General features: G+C 41.8%; 1 protein-coding gene across 2 annotated transcripts in view; it reads right to left on the reverse strand.

Moving 5' to 3' along the window:
* Nucleotides 1–322: 322 nt before the first annotated feature.
* The window catches only part of limk1a (LIM domain kinase 1a), a 48586-nt gene continuing 21071 nt past the window's right edge, over nt 323–27837 (reverse strand). Inside the window, exons 3-16 of one of the 2 annotated variants that reach the window (XM_069148009.1) lie at nt 27185–27323; nt 12509–12618; nt 10956–11171; nt 10509–10614; nt 9681–9892; nt 9079–9265; nt 8707–8793; nt 7217–7348; nt 6998–7057; nt 6493–6558; nt 5915–6083; nt 5735–5790; nt 4328–4485; nt 323–3820 (exon numbers count right to left, since the gene is read on the reverse strand). In XM_069148009.1, the coding sequence (XP_069004110.1) occupies nt 3652–3820; nt 4328–4485; nt 5735–5790; nt 5915–6083; nt 6493–6558; nt 6998–7057; nt 7217–7348; nt 8707–8793; nt 9079–9265; nt 9681–9892; nt 10509–10614; nt 10956–11171; nt 12509–12618; nt 27185–27323 (1867 nt within the window). In that variant the 3' untranslated portion in view covers nt 323–3651. Of the gene's footprint in view, nt 3821–4327; nt 4486–5734; nt 5791–5914; nt 6084–6492; nt 6559–6997; nt 7058–7216; nt 7349–8706; nt 8794–9078; nt 9266–9680; nt 9893–10508; nt 10615–10955; nt 11172–12508; nt 12619–17758; nt 17958–27184; nt 27324–27837 lie in introns of those variants that run through there. The other variant, XM_069148010.1, reaches the window with a different exon arrangement.

Genomic DNA, 27837 nt, shown 5'->3' on the forward strand with positions numbered 1-27837 from the left:
AAAAACGAACAGCAGAGATAGATAGTGACATCTGCTGGTCACTTTGTAAAAAACATTCTTTGAATTCCCCCTTCTTCTGTTTTTTAAGCAGAAACAAGCACTATTTTTATCACTTTAATGCAGCCCACAATTTTCTCTGCTGAAAATGCAGAGTGCTCTTTGAGTGTGAACTCGGTGAGTGAAACAAGATTTTACACATCTTACTAGAGCCGCGATTCTTTCTTCTCATGTATGTATCAGTGGTGGAAGAAGGTTGGTTGAGTGAAGATGGATCAAAACTGTAAAATTGGCAGTAGAATAAACAGTCCAGTCTCTGTTTTTTAAGGAGCAACAAGTTTTATTTTGAGCTGTGACAAAAGGGGGGAAAAAAACAGTCACCTCCTCAGAGTCTAAATGTTCACGTTCAGGATTAAAGTGCAGAATTGTTTTCACAGCTTGTGTAAAAAATTAAATAAGACAAAAATGAAATATAATATTAAAATATCAAAACTGACAATGATGATCTGGAAAATATAAATATGATACAGAACAGGATGAAATCTCATACAACATAGTGTCAGCAATGATATTCAATCCACTTAAATCAGGCTTGCACTTATGATACATAAAAAAGGAAATCAGTTCATGTTTTCGAGTCGTTGGCAAGGCTAGCTTACAACAAAGGCACAGCATTGTTCAGAGGTAACGATCCTTTGCAAAGAAGTGCTGCGGCAACATTCTCAGTGAATCTCAACACATCCTCAGACACATCTAACATGCTCTACATGGCTCAGACACGGATGGAGAAAGAAACATGGCAAAGCCACTCATGTACAGTGCATGCCCACAGATGAACACATTAGCCAGAAGGTGCTCGTTTTACAGAAGCGTATTTGTGTAAATTAGCCTTCACAGTGAATTGACAGAAGTTCACATGCTCTTTCAGTCTCACTGTTACCGTTGAGTACTGATTTCCTATGAAGCAGCTGAATTAACTGAATTGTGATGAAAGCTCCAGAAAAGTACGGCCCTGAGCCAAAAGAGTAGGATGCAGGAGGTGAGGAAGGCCAGTTTAAGCGCTCTGTTTTCAGAAAGACCAGCAGTGGTTGCAGCCTCTGTGGGCATCACATATGAAACCAAGCAGTCAGAAACGACACAGAACATCATTCACAAAGGACCAGTCTGTAGGCAGCAGGCAGAGCCGGGACTTCACATCCTCTCGGTAGCAAACGCCAGGAAACTTTGTCTAACAGGTACTTTTCAGCTACACATAATGGTACTACGTGTTGAAAATGAAAATATTGTCAATATTGCTTTAGATATCTGACTTTACTTAAAATTGGATTACAGTGATCAATTTTGCTGCTTTCGAAACTGTTTTTAACATTTAAACAGTGCACAAAAATGCATCTAAATAAGCAGACACATCACGGTTCCTCACATGCTCCAGTTTGCTGTCAAGAGGATGAATGTCCCAGAACCCAGTTTTACATTTGAAAGGCTCTATCAGTGTCTTGCATTCATATAATCAACCTGAACCGACATAATTTATTTCCTTATCACAAGTAGCCCAAGAGAAAATTAACAAACATGGCTTCAACCAGCCATTTGGTAATATAGTGCAAATAAAAGGACTCAAATGTGTACAAAAGGATTTCAGTGGGTATATATAAAAAAAACAGATGCTGTGTTTATTTTTTTCTCATTTCCCCGCCTTTCTCTGTTGACGTTTTTGTCTTAGTTTTCTTATCTAAAACAACAATATTTAGAGACAAAAATAGCTCGGGTTTGGAAGCTGAACAGACCTAGTTATTACATCATGCAGCTTGTGAAAACCACAGCAGGAGATTTAAAAAAAAGAAAAAAAGAAAAGGTTTTTAGAGTAGATACAGAAATCCTATATTCGAAGGTGCAAGAGAGAAATCTGACAGTGTTAGCGATTATTTCTGAGGAGTGCGCAGCTTTATGCAATGCACACAGACAGATGTAAGGACAGACATGTATGTGCAGTGATATTTACAGCTAGCATTTACATGTAAACAAACAGTGGGCCATCCTCGGGAGGAGAGACGGGTATGTGGGCAGACAGCTGACATGATGTGGCAGTAACTGGTGATATCTTTCCCACACCTTAACGACTGTACAGTACATGAGTGAATCATAAATAACAGGTTGATTGCCCTCAAAACATCACATATAAGAGTTGATAATAAGATTTAGTTGCAGCAAGTTAAAAAGGGTAATTAACTCCTTTCTAACAATTTGACATGATTAGATAATTGAGTATTGTGATAAAGTTTATTCCAGCACCTGTGGCTACATCAAACCTCCAAGACGACCAATCAAATGTTGAGAAATACTTTTTGGAGGGGGGGCAAATGAGTTCAAATGGAGGGTTGGAAATGTTTTATGCTGCCAAGATTCCCCATATCTCAAAGGCTGAAAGCCCCATAACGTGCCACAGCGGTAACAATGTAGTAACAAAAAAACAAAACATTGAAACTTTCATCTGTGCCCTTTTAACTGCAATCAAACCTTTTACTCGCCTTCATTTCAACTGGTCGGCCAATAAAAATATGGCAATGTAGCATACGTATATAAAATAAGTCTGTACATTTACAATATTTAAAACATTTACAATGTCGCCTGGCTATGTACACCGGTATGTGTTTGAGTGTAGGTATGAATGAGATACGCTAACAGCTCTGAAAAATGAGACAACGTACCAAATTTATGCCGAAGATGTGTACCTCAATGGAAAGTCAGTGCTACACAATAAATAGGGGGAGGGGGGCGGCGACACGTAGATTAGTGGTTTATGACCAAATGAGGTCAAAGGGACAAGATGAGCCATGGTTTGACCTGACAGCTTTATTTACAGTCATGCACTCTTCAGTGAGCTATTTAAAGCTTGAAAGGTTTTGTTGCACTTGTACGAGTGGATCTAAATCCTCGTTTCTTAAACGATAGACGGGCCCCACTGCTTTGCTTTTAGTCACAAGTTGAGTTTTGAGATTCAAAACAAAAGCAAAATCAAACCAAACTCACACAGCAACACCTTCAAACACATACGGCACAACGTACTCTGTAGAGGCCCAGAGTGAGGCGGCTGAGGGTTTGCTCTATGTGTTGTTGTTTTTTTTGTTTTTCTGGACTACTTTCGCCACGTGAATACACACTACAGTAAGTACAGTAAGTATTCTTGACCGGTATGACCACTAATGTTAAATCTACATGATTTAAAAGCTGAGTCATGATGCGAAAGCTGGGTTTGATTGCATATGACATGTTCCACTTTAGCTTCAGGTGCAGCAGAATTCAAGCTATCGTAGGCAATGTCTCTTGATTTGACATAGAATGTGTGTATGTATGTATGTATGTGTGTGCATGTGTGTGTGTGTGTGTGTGTATGTGTGTGCGTGTGTGTGTGTGTGTGTGTGTGTGTGTGTGTGTGTGTGTGTGCGCGCATCTCACACAGGTGGCTTTTCAGATCCACATTTTCCCCCTGAGTTTATACTCGTTAGGCCTGAGCCAGCCTACGCCCGCTGCATCTGCTTCAAACGTGGAGGGGTATTTACACGACTCCCCCAGCTACTGCACCACCCGAGACAGACGGTCGCTGCCCTTGTGGGGTTAACTCTAAACTTCCCACTCCTCTCGCTGGCATCAGCCCTACTCCGGCTGTTCGGGGTGCGTGTGCAGGCCGTTGTCAGGGTGTGTGACGCGATGGCGCTCCCAGAAGGCCTTGTGCAGCTGGTCCAGTTCAGACATCAGGGGCAGACCGATGTCCAAGTGCATCTTTAGGTTCTGCAGCCACTCCTCCAGTTTGGGGAAAGCAGGTCTACAGAAAGCAAACGGGGACCTCGGTTCAGAATCATTTTTTATTTATTCATCTGGATTGTTGAGTTCTTTTGACATAACTAAAGGGACAGGTTTCCCCTAAACACAATAAAACTTGGTCCTCTTGGCCAGTATTCTCTCTATCCATTGAGATAGGGTGGTTTGCATGAGTCAGCTCTGCTTCATTTACTTGTTTATTTGTGCTGCTCAAAGCATAAAGAATATATAATTAAAACTGAACAACGAAATCTCTGTCTAAATATAACAACAGCCTCCCGTGATAATCCACAAAGCATGCTGTTTTTTGTTTCTACTAAAATATTAGGAAACAGTAGTTCTTAGTTGTTGAATTTGGTTGAAAAAAAAAAGTTGCTACTTTTAAAAATGTGTTTTTATCCCCATGAGATTGAGCTACAGCCAATAAAGGCAAAACTCTGAAAAGGTTTGAATGTTGGTTGAACCGCCCCTTTAGTAACAGTTCAATGTGAATCTGTTGTAGATGTCTGACCTTTTGTCTGCATCAAGGTCACAGCACACAGCAGCTATGGGGAAGAAGGCGGGGGGACAATCAGGGGGACAGTAGTGCTCCAGGAAACCAGAAATGTTCAGCCCGAAGTCCATCGCCCTGGGGAGGTAGTCTGGGTCTGCGTTCACCCTTCCAATGATCTAAAGGGAACAAGAAAAGCAAATGAGAGAGAAAGAGTAAGAATAGTTAAAGATGGAGGTGTCAGAGCCCCCCTTAGCCCTCCTGTGTCATCTTGCTGAAAACCAGTAAACCCTCCAGACTGAAGCTAGTCTTCCCCAACAGACCACAACTATCGTTTGTCTGCCTGTCAGCAGCCACATGAAGACAACTTTGCTTTTCTGCTCCCTCTAATCCTTGCAATATTGACTGCATAATGGTGTCCATCTGGAGAAGTCATTTTCAAGGGCTTTTGAGTAACTGAACTATACTGCTGAGCCCAAATTATGTGGATGGTGTGTGGCCAGGCCCAAAGCCTACAACACTGCGGCGCTGGATATTCTGTCAGAAAGTAATTTCCCTCTTGCGAGATGTGGAATTTTGGAGAAGCAAGACTGTTCCCTCCCAAAATGAAACGGATATTTTATTTAATATTAGCAGAAGTTGGAAGTTTGACAAATTGCAGCTTTTTCTGCAATTTGCAAGAAGAGAAACCAAGAAGAAGTGGAAATGATGAGTCAAATTTATACATTTGGACAAATAAAATGTGTAGTAAAACTGCAGGAACACTTTCCAATTTGGAGGGTTTTAAGGTGATTTAAAGGCTTTAAGAAAAAACTTTAGTATTTTTAAGCCTGGACCCTATTTTCCAGACATTTTGGGTGAAAAGGGACTAATGGGGAGAACAATTTCTGAAATTGATCCAGTACTGGCTTTGAGCGCTTCAAATGACTGCTGTGAAACCAGCTGCAAAGCTTTGGAGAAGTTGTGCCCCATCAACATGCGTCCTGGTGCTGGTTTTGGACCGAAATCTCATGAGAGGTGATTTGATACAAGAAGACAGCTGCAGAAAAGTGAGTGAGAGTTGGACAGAGGAGTGCTGGGAGGAGTTTTTGTTGGAATACAGAAAGCGTAGCTTTGTGTTATCTAAAAGAAAAAAAAACTATGGTTTTCACCACCTTCATAACACTTAGGTGCAGCACCTAAGTGTTTATTTTCACAGCACCTAAGCCAATATAGCTTTACCGTAAGCTTTGTTTAAGATGTTAAACGAATACCAAGTTAACAACAGAGCTGCTTAATTATTTTGGAACATTTATCCCAAATAAAGACAGTGAATGCATTTGGGAAATCTTATAAACCTTTACGGTTAATTAATCAAACAATAACCTCCCTGAAATCCTTGATATGTGACTGAGGTTTATTTACTACACAGAGTGGAGGGTCACTTACCTCGCAGAGCATGATACCAAAGGAAAAGATGTCTACTCTCTCATCATAGCTCTTTCCTGGGAAGGGAAAACACAAAATTAGGCTGTTGTTTATTTTTAGCATGAGTTCAAGTATGATGAATATTTACAAGGAACAGCAATAGCATAGGAGAGCAAGCACTTGTGTCCCTGTAGATCGTACCATGGATCATCTCAGGAGCCATCCAGTACGGGTTTCCCACCACAGTGTACCTCTTCCTGCGGTCGGGCTTCTTCAGGCCGGACAGTTTTCCCTGCGTCAACTTCTCCTCGAGCTTGTCGTCCACCATGAGCCGAGCCAGCCCGAAGTCTGCTACCACCACCGTGTTGTTCTTCAAAATGAAATATATCATTAAATGTTACTATGCTGCTCAAGAGTATGTGAGAAAAGAGACGAAAACTTCAAGGTAAAAATCTGTATTCAGCTAGTTTTAAGCTCCTTTGGAGGGTTGGAAATTAAACTCCAAGCCTCTCATCTCTCTCAGTGTGGATACTTGTACAAACATTTTGTTTTCACGTGACACACACAGAGTGCTCTCTCTGTTTGAGTCAGGTAAGCTGAAAGTTTCCAATGCAAGTTGTGTGGAGTGTGTTTTAAGAAGGCTTAGCTCTCCTTTGTTTTTGTATTTGAAGCTGGCGAGAAAATGACAGGTGCACCGTGCTAAATCCTTAAAGAAAACTTAGTGCGTGTGGAAAGGCATGTCCGCATAAACACAAGTATACAGCAAGACAAGTTCTTACCTCCCGGACTAGACAGTTGTGTGAGTTCAGGTCCCGGTGGATTATGTTCATGGAATGCAGATATGACTGAAAGACAGACCGATAGGAGAGGAATGAAAGACAGAAAGAATACAAAAATAAATAAACAGATAAAATAAAAACATTAAGGTAAATAAACCCTATGACAGGTGGAACAATGCTGCATGGTTTCAACTCAAGTGGCTGCTGTTGAAACTATAATAATTCAGTCATGCACGACATTCATGACTGTACCATATCAGGGGAAAACATTGAGCAGTCATGTTCTAATCCTGCAGGAATTTATGCTGTAACTTCCACAGAGAGGGATGGAAAAGATTGTACGTAGGCATTAGCACAAATGTTGTAGTTCACTAAGCATGACCACCAGAGGGAAACAAAAGCAAAGCTATAAGGAAGCATTACACCTTCCTCTACTGCTGCAAGGTACTTCGCTGGTGTACTGAGATGATTAAAATTCCATGCACTTTTTGGTCCTTGAACTCACCATCCCAGCAGCAATGTCCTTTGCAAAACTGACCCGCTCGTTCCAGGGATAGTTATTGTCCTACAACCCCCCCAACAAAAAAAAAATCACATGTAAACATAATTTCCTTGTATCAGTTGCTGCTGATGAACCTTTACTTCTACAAAGTCTCATTACTTACAAGGTATCATTATGCATTGTGAATTCTGAATAGGAAGCCAGCGCACACGCCTTGCTTACCATTTTCTTGATGATTTCCCTCAAGGTGCCTCCTTTTATGTACTCTGCGATGAAGTTGAGTCTCTTGTCTTTGTAGAGGACTCCGATGAACTTGAGCACATTGGGGTGTTCCAGGCAACGCATGACCTTCACCTGATGAAACAAGCATTATCACATAAGTCACCAGCGGTTATCAAAGAGTCTCATCAGCCGTCTGACGTCTTAATAATCAGATAAGACTCATTATGAGTTGAATGTTAGATTGGAGTCAGGGTTGATATTTTAGAGCTATGTCTGTTACTAAGTGTTACAAGTACACGTATCATAAATTGACAGTCTGAGCTGAACATTCATGTTTAAACCACAAAACTTATGTTAACTTTGGTTGAGAGTCAAGTTAAGCTATTTAGCTTTGCTTAGCAGAGTAACTCAAAAGAAGGGGGAAAACACAACTAGCCTCTTAAAAATGCTTCTGAAGTTCACAATAAAAAAGAATGCTTTTGTTATTTTTGTAAAAACAGTAATGTTTTGAGAGCAGTCTTAATGCTAACACATTCACTCAAATGATTTCTACTTTATATTATTATGGGTAACAGACAAACTTCCTGCATAGTCATATGTGTGATTTAAGAGGTTGCAAGTGCTGCTCAGAGCACCTCTCTGACACTTCATAAAACATTCCCCTCCCTGAAGGTTGGACTGTGGAGGAGGAAGAGGAGGCAGCCTGCTGTTACATAAAGCTGAAATACTACCCTTCGAGTCTCATGTCTGAAATGTATGCGACAGTCTTCTTTAATCGTCTCCCAAAAGCACCAGACGAATTTACGAGTAATGTGAGACTAGGGCCACCTACAAACAAACAGCCAGCGGGAGTAATAATCATGCGTAGTTGTGGTTAGGGTTTGTTTTACAGCCTCTTTACTCTGTTGTCTACACCACTTACAAAGTAAAGGCTCAGTGCTTTCGTAACCTCATAATAAAACTAAAACCCCACACGTAAATATACACATCTAAAACAGAGCCGTTTTTATAAAGTTCAAACGTCCCATTTTGTGAGTCTGTGATACCGAACATCAAACAGGAACACGAGGCGTTATTCAGATCACAATAATTCAAAAAGTCTTACAGAAACTAGTTTCTGGGAGACGGCGGTAGCTTTTATGTATTTTAACCTCATTTTTCAGATATAAGAACTCTTCTTCTTTTATTCACTTGCATCCCACATTCTCTCAGAGGAGCGGCTAATTTCAACCACAACCTGCACAAAATAAATGTTCTTGTACTTCTTCAGAACAGCTGGTCAAGGAATTTTTCAAAACCTGTAACAACCTTGCTTTACTAACTTTTAGGCACAGATTGCTCTTTGTGTGATGTTTGAATTCATTATGAACACTCTAATCAGTCTGAGGTCAAGACTTATTGATTACAGATTTCCATTGATCGACCTCTGACTAGAAAACATGTTAAACCCCTTCATGGTAAAACATCAGGGAACGTCCCTGTGCACTTACTTCTTTCAGGAATGTTCTCTGTGTCTCGTCATCGAAGCGAATCAACTCCTTCATCACCATCACCTCCCCCGTCTCCTTGTGGGTCACCTTTAACAGGACACAATGATGGAGAAATGATGTGGAGCAACAAGTTGGGAGGAACTATCCTGATGCAGTGTTAATGATTAAGTGTTATCTCTGTATGTCAGCATGAAGTCTCTGATGTATTAAAACCACAGACTTTCATCCTCCTTCCTCTGGACACTTCTCTTATTTATCGCAATGCTGCCACCTTCTGGACACGTTCGGTATGACTACATCGCATGCCGCACATGAGTTAACATACAAGCTCGTATAAAAACATGCATGCGGTGCTTCTGCCCCCAGATGTACCTTAATGGCCTGTCCGAAGCATCCCTTCCCAAGCACCTCTCCATGGATGAGGTCTGATGGGCGGAAGATGCGGTGAGTCCGATTTGAGACGACACGGAGCGACTCTGATCGATTGATGTCCTTCCTCTGGGAGATGGGTGATGCTGCGTTGCTGGAGCCGGGTGACTTATCAATGCTGTAACTTCGCCTGGTGATTCGAGGGGAGACAGGAAAAGAAAAAGTGAGAAAAAGACGGCACAGGTATGGAAACAGTGAAGAAAAACACAGCAGAATGTGTGATTACAATTTGCTGCTGCATTGATATCATTATGAATTACTGAATCTTTTAGCTTCACTGAAGGCAGATACAGTACAAACTAAGAGCCTGGTTGGGAGAATATAATGAATGTAAATGAAGTGGTTAAAATAACTTCTGTTTTCCATGAAGTACAAACAGTCATTTAAGTTGTGAACACACACTTCTGTAATGTGAAACTTTAAACAGAGAAAATACTTCCTCTACCGATTAACATATTAAACCCGTTGGTAGAGCACTGTGATAAAAGTGTAGCTCACTGGCAGGTGGGGTACTGCATTAAAGCACTAAATCTGTTATTTCTTACGTGATGATGCGGGACCTCAGGTTGCTGATGTCGGGGATGGGGGGCTGAGTGATGGGCAGGATGGGGCTGGGGCCCTCCGACAGTGGGGTGGTTATGGGGCCGTCCACCTGATCTTCAGCCTCTGAGGAGCCTCTCACCGGCCCCTGACTGTGAGGGTCGTGCTCGATGGTGAGCTGCAGCAGCCGGCTCGTCTCCTGGAGCAGCAGGTCGATCTGGAGAGGAGTTCAGATGGGCTGGTTAGACAGAGATCTTTCTTAAAGCTGAGGAAATTCCCTATGTTGGATGTCTTGCATCAAAATGTTTTATAAAGCTCATCTTGGACCTGTTTGTTGGTTCAGAATGAGATGAAACTAAACCATAAACCACAAGTACATGAGGCCGACTACAGAGACTAGAATATATCCATTTTATTATTTAAGCAAATGTAAAAGTAAAGACATTTACTTGTAATGGTAAATGGAGTACACTTATACAGAATCACCCATTCACACACTTATAAGTGGCGGTTCAGTGTCGTGCCTAACATTTTAGCACATCGACACAAGGACATGGGGATTGAACAGCCGTCTAATTAAAGACCGCTCCACCCCCTGAGCCATGGCCTCCTCCTCCCCCCTCCTCCTCCTCCTCCTCCTCATCCTCCTCCCAGTTTGATACTTAGAAAACCCTGAAAAGAATTTTTCAAGAATAGCTGGGAGACAAATATTGCTGCTTTTTTTATTGTTCCTCCTCAACAACAGAAAATGTTGTAGATGACGACCTCATTTGCATATTTACAATAAGGTTATATCTTTCAGCAACAAAGACGTGAAGAACAGCGGTGAGTACCTCATCCAGAGGAACGTTGTGAATGGGCGTCCCGTTGATTTCCAGGATCCTGTCTCCAACATGAATGGAGTTCTTCACATCTGGGCTGATGCAGTCTGCGTCCACTCTGCATAATAAGAACAATAAGCAGAATAAAAATCTCTTCAAACACCTTTCTGCTCACATTGAACATTTTCATTTTGACACAGACCTCAGATCAGATGAGTCTGCAGCTCATTTGAATAACAGTGACTTGGAGTTATTCTCATTTCTTTTTCCGTCCACTTTATTATATATTTGAAATGAATCTCATCAATCAGCCTGTCCACTATTTATAATGTCCTTTTTTATCCTTTGTCCTCCACCATATTAACCTCTAATCATGTTGCAATCCTTTACTTACTCTCCCTTTACTCCTCATTTTGAACTTGCTCCATGTATTTCGCAAACATGCTCAAACAGACTCACTGGGAAACCCTGATGGTGGGTCCGTGTTCAGGACTGTAGCTGTTGGTCGGGCTGAGCGGCTGATCGATGGCCACAGAGAAACCTCGTCCTCTGCGCCCGTTGTTGCCCTCAGCGGAGGCCGGGATCGACACCAGTGTGACGGTGTGAGGGATCCGTGAGCATGGGGAGTCCGGCAGTGACACCGGGGTCACGATAGTCTGATAGTAGCAGTGACCACTGGAGACAGAGAGGAAGAGGAGGAGAGGATGAGGGAAGGAAGTGATGGTATATAAAAAAAAAGAGTCAGTAAAACAGAAAATGGGAATCCTCGTGAGGTTTCAATGTAATCATAAAAGGACCTTCAAGTTCACATTACAGCAGCCTGTACAGCATCACATGTTGTTGACGAGATGTTGCTTTAGCTCGGTTGGGAAAACACTGTGCAGTCATTGTTCTGAGCTCAGGGTCACTATGACCTTTGAGTCAAAGGAGGCAAAGTCTGTTTCATAAATTTGGCTTACAAACAAGACTATTTTTCACTAAAAACACACTGGGATGAGTCAGGAATGACTCGTGCAAAGAGTATGAGGTGATTTCAAAACCAAGACAGCAGTTCTGAAACTTAATTTAAATAACCTTTTTACAAAACAAAAAAAGCAACTCTCTCTCCTTCATGGTTCACAACTCCTCTCTTTATGTAATCCCAGACAGAGTCCATTATTGAGAGATGTTGAAATACTTCTTCTCCTTGCTAAATCTAGTTCTTTAAGGACACTGGCTGTATGTTTGGGGTCATTGTCATGCTGCAGAATAAAACCAGATGTCTCTCTGATGGTACATTAAGATGGATAATAATCTAAAGCACCTCAAACCTTTGCACAGAACTGTATCTCAGTGTATTGGGGCTTGTTTCACATTCAACCTTCTTTTATAGAGTCTGTGGCTTATGACAGTGACACTAATACAACCCTGCAGCTACACGAGTCAAGCACAACTTGAACCGGAAACTAACACGAATCAAGCACTGCAAGCAACAAACAACATGATGTTCAAGCTGTAACTGCTGTTTATATGTGAAAACAAAAGTCCTTGTCTGAGTTTACTACCTCTGGAGTGATTCACTACAGTTCATTTTTGTCTCCAAACAAGTGTGCTTTGAGTTGTTTCACGTGTGTATCTCGCTGGCAAATTCAATGAACAAGTTTCCCACATGTGTCCTGTCAACTGTCACCACAGTTTGCCATCATGTTGACAACAAGTCCTTTGAAGCCTGAAATAAGCTGAATAAATTTAAGATTTTGTCAATCAACAGCAGCTTTGGCCTATTGCAAGTTTTTGTTCCTTGGGTTTCAAAGGGATTTCAAGTGGAATAGCTTGTGGCAGAAGATGGGATTAGGAAAACTAACTGAAACAAGTGATAGTTGGGGAAGTTAGGGGGAGACAAAGCAAAGCGCCAGAAACAGCATGATGTCATTTGTCCTGCCACTCCGGATATGTTAGAGTCTGGTTTGATTTTCACTGACTAAAATATTCCAATGTGTACATATTTCATGTATATAGTGCTTGATGCTCACCAGTAGAGTTTGGATCTCTCCACCAGAGCGTATGTGTCTCCATCACCGATGAATGCCTTGCAGTTCAGGCAGGTGAAGCATTCTGGGTGATACTTCTGCTCCCCTGCAACCTGTCAGGAAAAGAAAACCACATGCATACTTAAATAAACATTCTTTCATTTGTTCCCTACAAATGTACATGTAAACTGCGCACGAGGGATGCACGAGGATGTTTAATAAATCACTCGAGGGGCAAGAATTCTCAACAGTGGTTTTGATGCGACCGGAGAAAGAAGCAACACGAGGCTTTTAAAGCTGGTCTGGAAAGTAGGGCGAGGTCTGGTCTCTGAGGGTAATGCGGAGTTATAAGCTCAGAGATTCTGTTTGCTGCCGCTGCCAGATCCCCCCCGAGAGCTGCGGGGGCAGTTTTGCAAACAAGAGGGGGAATTGAATTATGGCAAAGAAAGAGTAAAAACACAGAGCCGGGAATGAGGAGATAATTCACTGTCAGATCTGAGGCTGATGCTCTGCTGGAGGTTTCAGCTCTGGCTGATGTTGAGATAACCCAAGACAGGTCAAATGCTTAGATGAGTCAAGTATCTACATTCCCACTTTTACCGTTGCTCATTAAATCCATTTGTCCTTGCGTGTTGTGACTCTGATCGACTGAAACAATTGATTAAGTGGCCGTCATCTCCACATAATATCGACCCTTTTTAACGCCTTCAGGTAATCAGGTGGCCATTAATGCAAATAACCCACCCACTCAAATACTTAATGACATCTATGATTAAACATAAGGAACGATGTTAAGCACAAAAGGTCGAGACCAGCCGAGCTGTTTGTTCCCCAGAGGCTGTGCTTGCGGTTTCATTTTTTGCTTTGAGTGGCAGAAAACGTTGTGGGGAGTGGGCCCTTAGACAGCGCTCCTCAACTGCAATAATCTGCAATGCTAATGCTCTATGGCAAGATTAAGGAGGGGCACTGTATGGAGGAGTGAAGAACAAAGAATAACCAATCAAATATAAAAACATGCAAGGAAACTGAGAATTTTCTCTTATTTAATTCCATGATTTTATTGTCTTACTGTTTTATAGTTCAAACAATCAACACATTTGTGGCAAAAATAATCAGCAGAGTAAGTGATTAAATAATGATAACCATTAGCTGCAGACCTACAATATTGTTTATAACTTTCTGAATGGCTGATAGCAAACCAGCATCACTGAAGAGTAAAATATGAACTCGTGGCTGCAAACCTGAATCAGCCTTAACTGTGAACTGAAGCCTTGAAAGTAAAGGAAAAAAGAAAAAGAAAAAAGTGAACATAAAAAAAAAAAAAAAGTGAAGATCAAAGAATCAATAAAATCACAGTCTATAGCCAAACGTCTGCTGCCGCACCCTCTGGGGAGAACAGCAGGGAAACCACGAACGCACACAAACACATAAACACATGTCAAGGACCCTCAGGCTGCAGCATGAGCCTATTAATTAACCACTTTTTCAGTAATTCAGCTCCTTCCAGCTAAACAACAAATAAAATGTGTATGTTTTGAATCCTTCTCTCCCTGCTTTTGAAGTGAGAACAACAGATGTTAGCTCCACCAATGGCAAAACACACAGATGAGTCACCGTGCAAATAAGAACACAGCAGAGAAAAGGCCTGGGGACAAAACAGAAGTGTAATGGCTCTGTAATGAACAAGGGAGCCGGGCAGCTGGGGAGCTTACTGACCAATATAAGTTCTTTATTATGTCCATCGGGCTTTATTACGTCCATAAACAACTGCGGTGTGACATGGACAGTGAGCGTAAACACGACGCATCAGGAAGTACGAAAGTGAGATGAATAAAGAGAATCCAAGGAATTATCCAGTATAAATGTGAAGTGGAAAGCTAATTCTAAAATTAAATCATTACAACAAGCTTTTTGAGCATCACATTTGTCGTTGGAGAGCTGCGGATTTTCTCTCTTTGTGTGCCACAAAGGTGCAGCTCTACAAATGGGAGAGACAGGAAGAGAGGACAGCTGGACGGAGATGAAAAGGGTGTGTGGCTCGGCGCGACCTGACACTGTGGCGCCCATTTGCCTGCCATGCAGGCATAACACAGACACGCACGCACACACACGCACACACACGCACACACACACGCGCACACACACACACAGGCGCACACACCCTCTTTAAAACCACATCTGACAGGCGACAGCTGCCGCCCTCACATTTAAGGACATGCTTTCTCTCCGAAGTGTGCCTATAACAACACACAGGGAGGAAGATACAGCTCTACTTACTCCTCTATCTTTTCTGAGTCATGTGACCAACAGCTTCCAAAAGACAGATTCAGGAAACATCACATGTATTAACGCTCCACTGGTTCCACTTCTTATCCTGATGTAGCTGTGTGAGTGTTGCATGTGTTTTAAAGTCGCTGTGTATTAGCTCATCGTCACGCTCACGAGTGTGTGACTGTGCGTTAGCTGCTCATGTAGCCCCGTGGCCTCTCCTGGTGACAACAAACCAAAGATGTCTCCTTGGGGGTGGGGGTGGGGGGTGGGTGAGGGGGGGGGGGTGTCCAAGAGGAAACGGGTCACGTTGCAGCACAATGCCCAGATACTTTATTCAAAGTGACAACTGAGTATTTGGGTCACAAACAAAAACAGCTGAGAAATACCGGACAACGTATTGTGCTATTTAAAGTTAATAGCAGTTCAAAATAAAAGAAAGTATTTTTTTCTTCATAAATGAGATCTTTTAGAAAGTTTTAAATTATAAACATTATTTTATTAGAACAGTGTTTTTCCTTGAGTTCTCTCATCCTGGTAATCGTGTGGTGAGGCCGTGCAGTAGAAACCTTTGAGAGTTTCTGGCCACCATGTTGTCTCCCTCCCAGCGGTCCCTCCTCAAACACGCGTACTATCATTAGACGAACCACTAGCTGTTTTTCTCGTGGAAGGTGATGGGGGGGACAATTAAGGTGAAACTGCACTAAATGTTTTTTTAAAAGTTCCAAATTACCCCCAACAGAGGATCGTCAGCGGCAGACACGGCCACCTTGATGTGTGTGGCCCTTTAGCTTTATTTCTATTTAGTGATTCACACCTATGAGTGACCTGAGGTCGGCTGTGGAATGCAAATGGTCCCTTAAAAGCCGTTTTAAGGAATTTATGATGCCTAATGCTCGCAGAAACACTAAACAGTCAATAAATATGTTGGTAGTAAATCTGAGGTTCTTATCAACTCAACCATGTTGACTTTTCCTGAACTGAGCTCTGGGTAATCATACCTTTGGACAATTAACAAGGACATAATGTGAGAAAGACTTGAGCTGAAAACTGAGGAGGACCAGTGGTCCAATTACTCATAATTCATTTAAATGATTTGTAAAAATATTCTGGAAATGTTCAACTTTTTTTTAAAACTTGGGATCTAAACATTTCACTGCCTCTCCTTTTCACTTCTTGGTTGCTCTTCACATTTCAAACTGGATCATTTAGTTCCTGTTTTGCTCAACATTTTGAAAGCGTTTCACATTTTCCTCATGACATTTTCCAATTTCCTCACATTATTTACTTTTTCCCCATTGAATATATTGGGAAAAGAGAGGAGTGTGTATAGGCCAACCAACAGGAGCAAATACAAAGATAAAGAGCCACAGATGGCAACATAACTACAAAATTGCTTGAAAAAGGCAAGGCATTTGGATCAGGAGGCATTTGTACTGAAAATCATGACACTTCTCCATGACTGCTTTAAGAGGACACTTGTTAGACACACGGATTAGCCGACAGTGTGACTGCATCTTATGAACACAATCCTTCAGAAGAAAGCAATTTTGTGTCATATGTGAGGAAAATTAAAACTGCATGGGAAATATGCTTGTTTCGCAAGGAGTTTGACTTGAATAGTTTATGCTGTATTTTTTACTCATCTACTCTGACACTGTTGACTCGTATGATAACCTGTTAATGGAAATCTCTTGCTTTTGGGACTCCACCATCAAAGGGTAATTTTGGTGAGCTGTGCACAGACTCATCTTTACAGATATCACACCATGTGTTAATTGTCTGACGCTATATGCACCAAATATGAATAAATATGCTCCCATTTATCTTGGATACTTTACCCCTACGTCTATATACACCAGTCAAACCCTCTGAATTCACTCCGCTTCGTCTAAATGTGGAACAATGACCTCATGTCACGACCACAGAAGGTGCTTCTGAATGGCCTCACTAAATTATGGGATATCTGGCCCTGGCTCAACCTCATTTACTCTGAAGCCTGCTTCATCAGCTAAACTCAAAAACACAGTCCATGTGTGACTGGGCTCGCAGAATCAACATGCAGCTAAAGAACCGTGTTTAAGAATATGACCTCATGTGGATGTTTTGAAGAAATAGTTAAAACAACATGTGCATTTGGTACCTGCTCCTCGCCACAGAGAGAGTGCTACAACTGGGTCAAACACCAAAAATGTGCCAGAGGGAATTCCTGAAGCTCAAATACAAAAAGCATGATCAAGACGTAGCACAAAGCTTCAATCAAAAGTGGTGTGAGCAGAAATAAGGCTAAAGAAGAAGTGACCCTGCTTACCAAAAACCTTCATACACTTTGAATCCAGTAGACATCATTTCGGCAAACACAATTAGACTGAGAGCCCGAGAGAAAAGACAGTGGAACACATTGATGGTCTTTGAATGGAAACCCCCTTCTGCCACAAACAGTACAGTAGCACAGTAAACACAGGCCTCAGCTTCAGAAACACTGTAAATGTATTCAGCCTACTTCCCTCCTCTCTGCAAGTCTGACATCCACTAAACCAAGGAACCTCATTACAGTGTAGCCTGCATGTGCAGTAGCTGGTGATTAAAAATAATCTCTCTGAATGCACCCACACTTTAAATCCTACTTTTATCTGAGGAAAAATGCTCTCTAAAAATAGCAGGCATGTCATGGCTCATCAGTTTTTCATGACACGAAAAAAAAAAGAAAGAAGTGGAGCACCGTACCGAAAAAAAAAAAAGGGAGCAGATCTGTAATTACAAAGCAATACACTGACCCAGTTTAAAATAACATGGAAAACACAGCATGATGCTTCAGATTCAGTTTTGAAAATGAAAGAGAGAAGATGGAAAGAGTCAGTCTGCAGAAGCAAACCATGTCAAGCAATCTTGAGGCCTGCCTCCTCACCGGCACATGAATACTGTAAATCACCCTTAAGACACCCAGGAACCCAGAGCAGCAGCAGCAGCAGCGAACAGCCTCACCTTCTTATCCCTTTTCCACAGCTTGAGACAGCAGAAGCTCCAGTAAAACAAGTCTCCCACCATGTCAGCGAGAGCCGGCGTCTCCCCCTGCTCTTCTAGTTCATCCTACTGAGGCAGGCGATTTCCCCACTGTCACAACAAAACACTGGCAGCAGCCAGACCGGGCAGAGAGAGCGAGCTGCAGGGGGAGGGAGGCAGCAGAGAGAGCAGCCCACGCCTTTGCAGCTGAGCTCATCTCTGAATCAATGTCACTCCTCCTCGCTCTCCCCCCTCCCACCATGCCTTCCTCTTCTCACTCACTTTTGCTATGACCTCATCGTTTCCTGTTTGGCCCTGCCCACTCTTGCACACTCACAAGCGGGCTGCTTCTAGCACACACCCCTCCACCTCATCCCCCCTGGTGTCTTCAATAAATTCCTCCTCCCTCCTCTTCTGCCATGCTGCCCCCATCCCTGCAATTGCATTTCCTAGCCAGTACAAACCAGCAGAGGGACATTTATAGGCTTGACTCATTGAATTTAATGTAAAGGAATAATGTTATGATGTTCTCCACGGACTACTTTGTGTTTCATCTTGTTTATTTTGTTTTAATAAATTAGGTTAAAGGAAATAAAGGCATCAGAGCAACACAGATGGTACATTGCTCGGCACTGTAGTAAGCTTCAGTTACAGTTTGTGCTTGTCATTTTCTTCCTCTGATCACAAGAGAATAACACGATTACGGCTGCAAATAATGATCATTTTCATTCTGTTATTTTCTTTGTCAGAAAATAGTAAAAAATTACCATCACAAATTCTTAAAAATGCTTACTTTGACCAACGGACTCACCAAATCCAAAACATTTGAGTTTCAATGATGAAATACAATATAAAATAATATTTAAAAACATGAAAAAGCTGCAGATCTTTATATTTAAGAAGCGGAAACCTTCAATATTATTGAATTGTCTCTCAATGCTCATTTTATTTATTTTTTCGTATATAAAACTCACTTAGTATATTATGTATGTCAACAAAAGTGCCCGTTTGATCAAAGTAAATAGTCAAATAAATAATCGATAGTTCAACAATCGATAGTTCTTATCTTAAATTAATGTCAGATGATAAAAGCCCCTTGTGTATTAATAATCTGCTACCACTTTTGTCTCATGTCCCAAACATGCCCTGCATGCCGAGAGGTGTCGATCGCTGCTGTCGCTTCAGGCCTGTGCTCGAGAGCCTTCTGAGTGTGCAGATATTAATAAATGATCAGATGCATGCTCTTCACATCCGGCTGGCTCTTCTGCTAATGCAGTGGAGACAGACAGCAGAGAGCTGCTCGGCAGAACATAATTAAGTTCCTGTGGTGGTTATGGGAGCTGCATTCGAGTCTGAAGAATCCAGGCTGCAGGCGATGCCCAGGGGAAAAAGTCTAATTTGAATGACCTGATTCACAGTTTTGAACGTTTTGATCAGTCCGATGTTCATTTCCTGTGTTTCCGAGTATATTTTTAGAGCACAGCAAGTTTTCTGGCATCACAAGAATGAAAACGAGCTTCCATTAGACTTTTTTTTTCTCAGAACTAAAATATCACTAACAGGGATGGTATCTTGTAAAATTTTTCCACGATCTATCTCTATGGATGGCAAAAAAAATATAACTCTCTCCCATCACCACTGTACAGTAGATTAAATCATAAATATTTCATAATCACTTTGATTTTTTTTAATCTGAAAGAATGAAAAACATTGATGTACCAATCAGCGAGTGTTTTACGGAGGACATTTCCTTTGAATCAGGACTGTTAGAACAGCTGGGCTCGGCCTGGTATGACCAGAAGGTTAATGTTAGCAAACTTTAGCTAGAAACTGGTTTAAATCAGGCACTAGTCAGTTTGTGACTCTTCTCTACTTTAACTTTACAGATTGATAATTATGCAACATTTGTCACTTGTGGACAAAATGTGCCTGGTTTAAAAGCTTCAATCAGCGAGTTGGTACCAAGATTGAAAAAAACTGTTTCAGCTGTAAGTGTGTAACAGAATTAAAACCCTCTTGTATCTAAAAATGTCTATAAAAAGTTCAAAGTGAGTTTCGTCAAACCTGTGGGCGTTCATTTCCGAAGTGAAACCCAACAGCCCACAGCTGCACCATAGGGGGTGGGGATTTCAGCCTCCAGAGCTGTCAGTGTTTTCACACCAGGAAGAGGAAGTGTTCAACAAGTGTTTCTTAACTAGAAGTTGTTGTCAGGTTATAATCTCTGACTGAAATAGTTAAAGTATAAAACAGATCATAACATAAAACCTGCAGTTTGAGAGCTCTCAGTGAGGAGCCATCGAGTTTCTTTTTCTGTATGTGAGCTTGACCTCTGACCTCCCTGAGGTGTTAAAATGGAGGGACAACTCTTGATTTATAAATAAACAAGTTTCTCCCCTGCAACAGAAAGTTCAATATCACTGATGAGATCAACAACAGCTGCTACTAAAACAACAAGATGAACAGCAGCAACATCTTACAACACGTCTGTTTTCACTTGAAGGAAAAACAATCATCAGGCGTTTACAGGAACAACCAACAGATTCCCAATCACACACTGCAACATCACACCAGTGGGAGTTGATGAAGTATCATGTAGATCTGGGACTTTCCATGGGTTTGGCAGCCAAAACAAAAAATATCTTAGTTTCTCAGTATTTACCACAAACATACAACATAAAGGCACTGAAACCAAATCAAAGAGTTCAAATATAATGAACTACATAAATTGAACTTTCCATTTAGTAACTTTATTCGATTTAGACTTATTTTGAACTAATTAGATTTTATAAACCTTATAAAATCAAGAGAGTCAAAAGAGTTAAATATATCGAATAACAATAACGGTGAGATCACAGTAGAGGCACGGCACATGATGTAACTTCTCAGCATGTTTTTTGGATTTACATAAAGGGGACATAAAATATCAAAAAATCCCAAAGAATCATGAGTACTTGTAATTTCGTTCCGTTTCGAAATGTCTTGGATTTCACCTTCAACTATTTCAGCATCTTGTTCTCTCAGAAACAAAAAGTGAAAAGGGAAACAAAGAAAGCCCCTAAAATGTAACAAATGATGCCCGCCAGGCCAAAACCATAAACATGTGACTGAAGATTTTCTGTTAATAACATGACATAAAGAAAATATTCAAAACAGTAAATTAGTTTAAAACGCATTTTGTCAAGTCAAGTTAAAACTAAAACTACTGCATCATGGTTTTATGCCTCTGCCAAGCAGTCACGTTGCAACTGACTTCCTTTGCCTGTCCAGACTCATAATATACAGTGGGTACGGAAAGTATTCAGACCCCTTTAAATTTTTCACTCTTTGTTTCATTGCAGCCATTTGCTAAAATCAAAAAAGTTCATTTTATTTCTCATTAATGTACACTCAGCACCCCATGTTGACAGAAAAAAACAGAAATGTAGAAATTTGTGCAAATTTATTAAAAAAGAAAAACTGAAATATCACATGGTCATAAGTATTCAGACCCTTTGCTGTGACACTCATATTTAACTCACATGCTGTCCATTTCTTCTGATCCTCCTTGAGATGGTTCTACTCCTTCATTGGAGTCCAGCTGTGTTTAATTAAACTGATTGGACTTGATTAGGAAAGGCACACACCTGTCTATATAAGACCTTACAGCTCACAGTGCATGTCAGAGCAAATGAGAATCATGAGGTCGAAGGAACTGTCCAAGGAGCTCAGAGACAGAATTGTGGCAAGGCACAGATCTGGCCAAGGTTACAAAATCATTTCTGCAGCACTCAAGGTTCCTAAGAGCACAGTGGCCTCCATAATCCTTAAATGGAAGAAGTTTGGGACGACCAGAACTCTTCCTAGACCTGGCCGTCCAGCCAAACTGAGCAATCGTGGGAGAAGAGCCTTGGTGAGAGAGGTAAAGAAGAACCCAAAGATCACTGTGGCTGAGCTCCAGAGATGCAGTAGGGAGATGGGAGAAAGTTCCACAAAGTCAACTATCACTGCAGCCCTCCACCAGTCGGAGCTTTATGGCAGAGTGGCCCGACGGAAGCCTCTCCTCAGTGCAAGACATATGAAAGCCCGCATAGAGTTTGCCAAAAAACACATGAAGGACTCCCAGACTATGAGAAATAAGATTCTCTGGTCTGATGAGACCAAGATTGAACTTTTTGGCGTTAATTCTAAGCGGTATGTGTGGAGAAAACCAGGCACTGCTCATCACCTGCCCAATACAATCCCAACAGTGAAACATGGTGGTGGCAGCATCATGCTATGGGGGTGTTTTTCAGCTGCAGGAACAGGATGACTGGTTGCAATTGAAGGAAAGATGAATGCGGCCAAGTACAGAGATATCCTGGAAGAAAACCTCTTCCAGAGTGCTCTGGACCTCAGACTGGGCCGAAGGTTCACCTTCCAACAAGACAATGACCCTAAGCACACAGCTAAAATAACAAAGGAGTGGCTTCGGAACAACTCTGTGACCATTCTTGACTGGCCCAGCCAGAGCCCTGACCTAAACCCAATTGAGCATCTCTGGAGAGACCTGAAAATGGCTGTCCACCAACGTTCACCATCCAACCTGACGGAACTGGAGAGGATATGCAAGGAAGAATGGCAGAGGATCCCCAAATCCAGGTGTGAAAAGCTTGTTGCATCATTCCCAAGAAGACTCATGGCTGTACTAGCTCAAAAGGGTGCTTCTACTCAATACTGAGCAAAGGGTCTGAATACTTATGACCATGTGATATTTCAGTTTTTCTTTTTTAATAAATTTGCACAAATTTCTACATTTATGTTTTTTTTCTGTCAAGATGGGGTGCTGAGTGTACATTAATGAGAAATAAAATGAACTTTTTTGATTTTAGCAAATGGCTGCAATGAAACAAAGAGTGAAAAATTTAAAGGGGTCTGAATACTTTCATACATATTGTATGTATCAAATCAGTCACCATGTCAGTATCTGACTAAACACTGGTTACAATCCCCCTTCTGTTGCTTTCTTATGGCATAGCATTTGCAAGAATGGGACCCGTGACCATCAGCTCAATCTTGAGTAAGTAAACGTTTGTGCCAAATTTGAAGAAAATCCCCTCTATCGTGTTGACGAGAACAACCCAAACATAATCACTCTGGCACAGAGGGACAAAATGTCCTTTCGACAATACACAGGTCAGACACATAGCTGTTATTTTTATGTGTCACGTCAATTAATTTGTGCGAAGACATGAAGTCACCGTGACCTTTGACCACCAAAATCGGATCAGTTCATTCTTGAGTCCGAGTGAACGTTTGTGCCAAATTTGAAGAAGTAACACAAAGTCATTCTTGAGACATCATGTTCATGAGAATAGAAGATGCGGACGGACCGACAACCCAAAAACATAATGCCTCCGAGACATAACAATAATAATACTACAAATATCAATAACGTGCAACCAGCACTCATTCATCTTTTTCAGCTCATAGAAAGAAACTGTTTCTTCCAAGTTGTAACCTTGATGTCCAAACAACAATAACGCAAGTGTAGTAGAAGTTCAGCTCTGGAGGAAGGAGTTTTTTTCTCCACCAAAACCTTTTTCTAATCCATGATTCACTGTACAACAACACACTACTATGAAATGTCCTCTTTAATAGGTCAGCTGATGTGATGGGACAGTAACAGATGTTGTGGGAAAAACTTTACCGCTATTACAAAACAGGATTTTTAATATTGTAGGAAAAATCCTTGCAGAAACAGAAGTGACAGTATAGCAGCGGCTCTGATGTCATTCATGTTTCATGTCATCTACTCATCTTTGCAGCTTGATGTTTTTTCAGACTGCGAGCTGAAAGGCTTTCTTTTGTTCTTTTGCAATTTTATCGTGGGCCATTTGGAAAAAAACATACAACCACAGTCCAGTATACAGTCACACAGCCTCAGATCTGTCATTACTATTCAGCCTGAGCCTGAAAAAGACATCAGACTGACTCCACTAGTGGCCTATGACCAAATATTTACAGTATGATATAGATTTTATTTACAATATTTACAGATGTTTTTATTTCTGCGCGACCAGACAAGTAAAAAAAACAACTTGTTATTTTCTAGCATACCCCAGCCCTTATATATGTCAAATACGTCACAGAATCAGACATCACACTCCATCATCATCAACATATTCACAGTCGATCATTAAATTACAGAAGGTTCATGCAGGTTCCGGAGATCAGACTGATGACAGAGCGGTGCGGCAAAGATAACGCAGTGAGAGTGAGTGAAAACAGAGTCTTGTCTCCAGCTCTGGACGTCTGACAGGCCCAGGTCGATGTCTGGCCCGGCTCCCATCGCCTGGATCTCAGCCCCGAGATGTTTGCAGAAACGCTGACCGACTCCAAACTGAGCGTGGACATGGCTGAGATTACTGCAGATTGATCCGTCAGTGTGAAGGTGTGACGGACGGACAGAAGGAAAGGAGAGAAAATTCAATCTCATCGGTTGACTCACTGTTCAGCACATGAATCAGTCGGAGTAAAGGGAGGTAGTAAATAACTGCTGAATTGTTTCCAGTTTACTCGAGGCTGAAGTTGCTGACAGGAGCAGAAGCTGCCGACACACCTGTTTGCACCTCCACGTTCACACACAGCTAGAAGCTGTGTCTACTAACAAAACAATGGAAGAGATTTAAAAACCAGGAAATTTACAAGAGTTGACCTTCTTACACCTGCGACACCAACTCTCGGCTGGACTATTGCAATTCTTTGTGACCAGTATGACCCAGTAACTCGCTGAAAAGTCTGCTGTTGATCCAAAATGCTGCCTTGAGAGTGCTGACACGGTTTAACGAGAGATCGTATACATCCCATATTAGCTGCTTTTTATCGACTTCATGTAAAATCAAGAATACAAGTTAAAATTCTTCTCCTGACATACAAAGTCTTTAATGACCATCATATCTTAAAGAATACAAACTATCAACCTCCTCTCCCAGTTTGGCTTCAGGAGGCAGACGCTCTATCTCCTTTTAAGATTAGGCTTAAAATGTTCTATTTTGACAAACCTTATCGTTAGGGTGGTGTCAGGTGACCTTTAGTCATCGCTTAGTTATGCTGCTGTAGGCCTAGCCAGCTGGCGGACCTCCCATGATGCACTGAGCGCCTCTCCTTTACTGTTCTCTCTTTCACTCTCCATGCATATATATGCCACCATTGCATGTCAATAACTTTGTATCCTCCCTCTCCCATAGTTTGTGCTTTTTTGCAGGCGCGTCTAACTCCGGAGCTGCTGCATGTTTCAGATCTGTGATGACTGACCCCTCCAAACTGCCTGATGTTTATTGTTGTATGTCTATGCTGCTCTTTTCTCTCCCTGCTCACCCCAACCGTTCGAGGCAGATGGCCGCCCACCTTTTAGTCTGGTTCGGTCGGAGGTGAGATGAGATTACTTGGGTTGTGATTTGGCGCTGTGTGAACTAAACTGAATTGGGTCCACTTAACTTCCAACCATTCAACAATTGAATGGATGACAATAGGCTGTTGTTGACTCCACATGGCTGCATCCCAATACCTCCCTGATCTCTGTGTGTTTTGATGTGATGAATTGTGAAACTAAAAAGGCTGATACAAAAGTGTAGTCGTGAGCAAACAATTAGAAAACAATTCCCAAGTAAAGCACGGCTCAGTTTGTTCGATGGGCATCGCTGCACCACGAATGATGAAATCCCATGAGATCCTATGAGGAAAGTAAGGGAGAGCTGTCTCCCTTACTTTCCTCACTCATGTAGTGCTTCAGGTCACCATTTCTGTCTGCAGATTCTGACTCATCATTGCGTCATGGCGCTCATAGTGTTTTCACTAACAGTGACAGCAGCTTTTTAGGTGCAGTGGCATCAGAGGACATTTAAAATAAGATTTTGTGTCCCTGCAAATCTGTCAGAGTGACTGCAGGACTGGAGCAGACGTCTTCTTTCCGGGCGTGGCACAGACGCAGCCAGATGACCGTGGTCTATACGTGAACACAGTAACACAATAGGTCAATCCATCCTCGCAATAGAAGCAGGACTGGCTGACCGATTTCAAATTTCTGAAAGTGCAACTGCAGAGTCAGTCAATCAGTGACTCCTCTCTGTAAGAGGAGCAATAAACCAGAGAAGGAGAAAGAAGCAGCAAACCCTCCACCTAACTCACTTCAGAGTGGCCTGCATGTTTCATTACTGAGATTGTACTGCAAAGGGCAAGCTGTCTGTGTGGACGGACACACACACACACACGCACACGCACGCACGCACACACACACACACACACACACACACACACACACACACACACACACACACACACAGAGAGAGCTGGCTGCAGGAGGAAAATGTGTCAGACCAGGTACTTTATGTGCAAAGAGTGGACTCAGCTTCCCTGATTAGTGGACCACCAACAGTCAGATAATTATTGATTTAATCAATAGTCTGGCTTTGCAGGCAATTTATCACTTCAACTAGCCACTGATTATTTTGTAGCCACCACATTAAGGCTTCACTAAAATAATTTAAAAGGGAAGTTAAACAACACTTTATAAGTACTGATATTGTGTGTGAAACTGTGTCTCACTTTTTTTAGACAAAACTGAAAAGTGGCCAAACACCAGATAAGACAATGACTCTCAGCAGCAAGATATGAAAAGTTGAAAAGTTGAAAAGGCTCACAACTAACAAGCTGCAATACACATCTCAGGTTTGAGGAGCGGTTCATCTGTTACTGCTACAACTCAAGATGTGAAAAACAGGTGAGTTGAGTAACAAATATAACACCGTCAAACACCCAGTCAGCTAAACACAGGCCCGGCTGCCTCTCTCCCACCACCCCTGCACGTGATGCGTTCACTTGCAGCCAGAAAATCACCCAACAGGCACAAAATAAACGACAGCCCAATGAAAACTGCTTGCATCTACATTTGTTCTGATGCTGGCTTTGCCCTGAGACGTACCGTATGAGGACAACATGCTGTATTTTATTACACTAACATATAATATTAATTGGCTTCTCCAAGCTTTGAATGTGTGTGATTCCATCACTAATCAACAAAAAGGCAGCACTCTCCTTCGATGTTGGTATCTTGTCTTCTCCATAATGCAGCAGCACTTATCAGCAGAAGGCGAGTCTATTGTTGATCTGCTTTCCGGTGCTGTGACCAAATCTGTTGTGCACAGGAACCGCTACTGTGTCACAACAACAGCTCAGACTTTCACCGGTGGTCTGTAAGACGATCCGACAAAGCAGCCAAAGACATCGGGGTCAGTTACAGGTCTGGCACAGGTCCTGTGAGCATCTACGTACAGCACGCTGGCACACGGTGGGACAGTGAATGTATGGAGTCGGGAGTGTAACTCGAGGTTCATCAGCAAACAAAGAGCCAGGGAGGTGACGAGAGATGAGTCGGTCGATAGATCATCTTACCATGATGAGGCCGGTGGTGATCGGGTCGTTGCAGCCGTGGCACAGCTCCCCAAATTTGGCCCAGTAGTCCTTCTTGCAGAAGAGCCGTCCATCTTTTTCATAATACCAGTGGGACAGTGAGGCGCTGCACTCACAACACCTGACAGGAGACAGAAATGGACACGTGAGCAATTCACTAACACTTTTTAATGGTCATTTGAAGATAAAGATCATGTCGTTACTCCTTTAAATATGAGTGACGAAAACAAATCCAGACGAACCAGCCGAAACAAGAGAAAGACAAAAATATTCGGTGAGGCACGGCAAATGATCGACATGTCTGATTTTGAATTTAAATGTTTTACAAACTATTACTGTCCTCTGATCAGTTCGTTAACTTTACAATTTTTTTTTTTCAAAAACATCTTTTAGGCACGTCTCAAGAACAAGGCAGCTTAAAGTGGCCATCATAAAGTCCCTGAGCTCAAAGTGATGTGTTTAAATTACACAACAAACAGTCCAAAACCCAAAGATTTTAGTTTACAATAATACAATAACATAAACTGCACACGCCCACTTTTTACTGGAAGAAACCAGATAATATTTGACATTTTGCTTGATAAACGTACTAAATTGGAAATTATTAAATTGTTTGTCAACAATATAACCAATTT

The sequence above is a fragment of the Embiotoca jacksoni genome, unplaced genomic scaffold (assembly GCF_022577435.1).
Source record: "Embiotoca jacksoni isolate LCO1_2020_lvr unplaced genomic scaffold, fEmbJac1.0.p SCAF_14, whole genome shotgun sequence".
Taxonomy (NCBI): Eukaryota; Metazoa; Chordata; class Actinopteri; family Embiotocidae; genus Embiotoca; species Embiotoca jacksoni.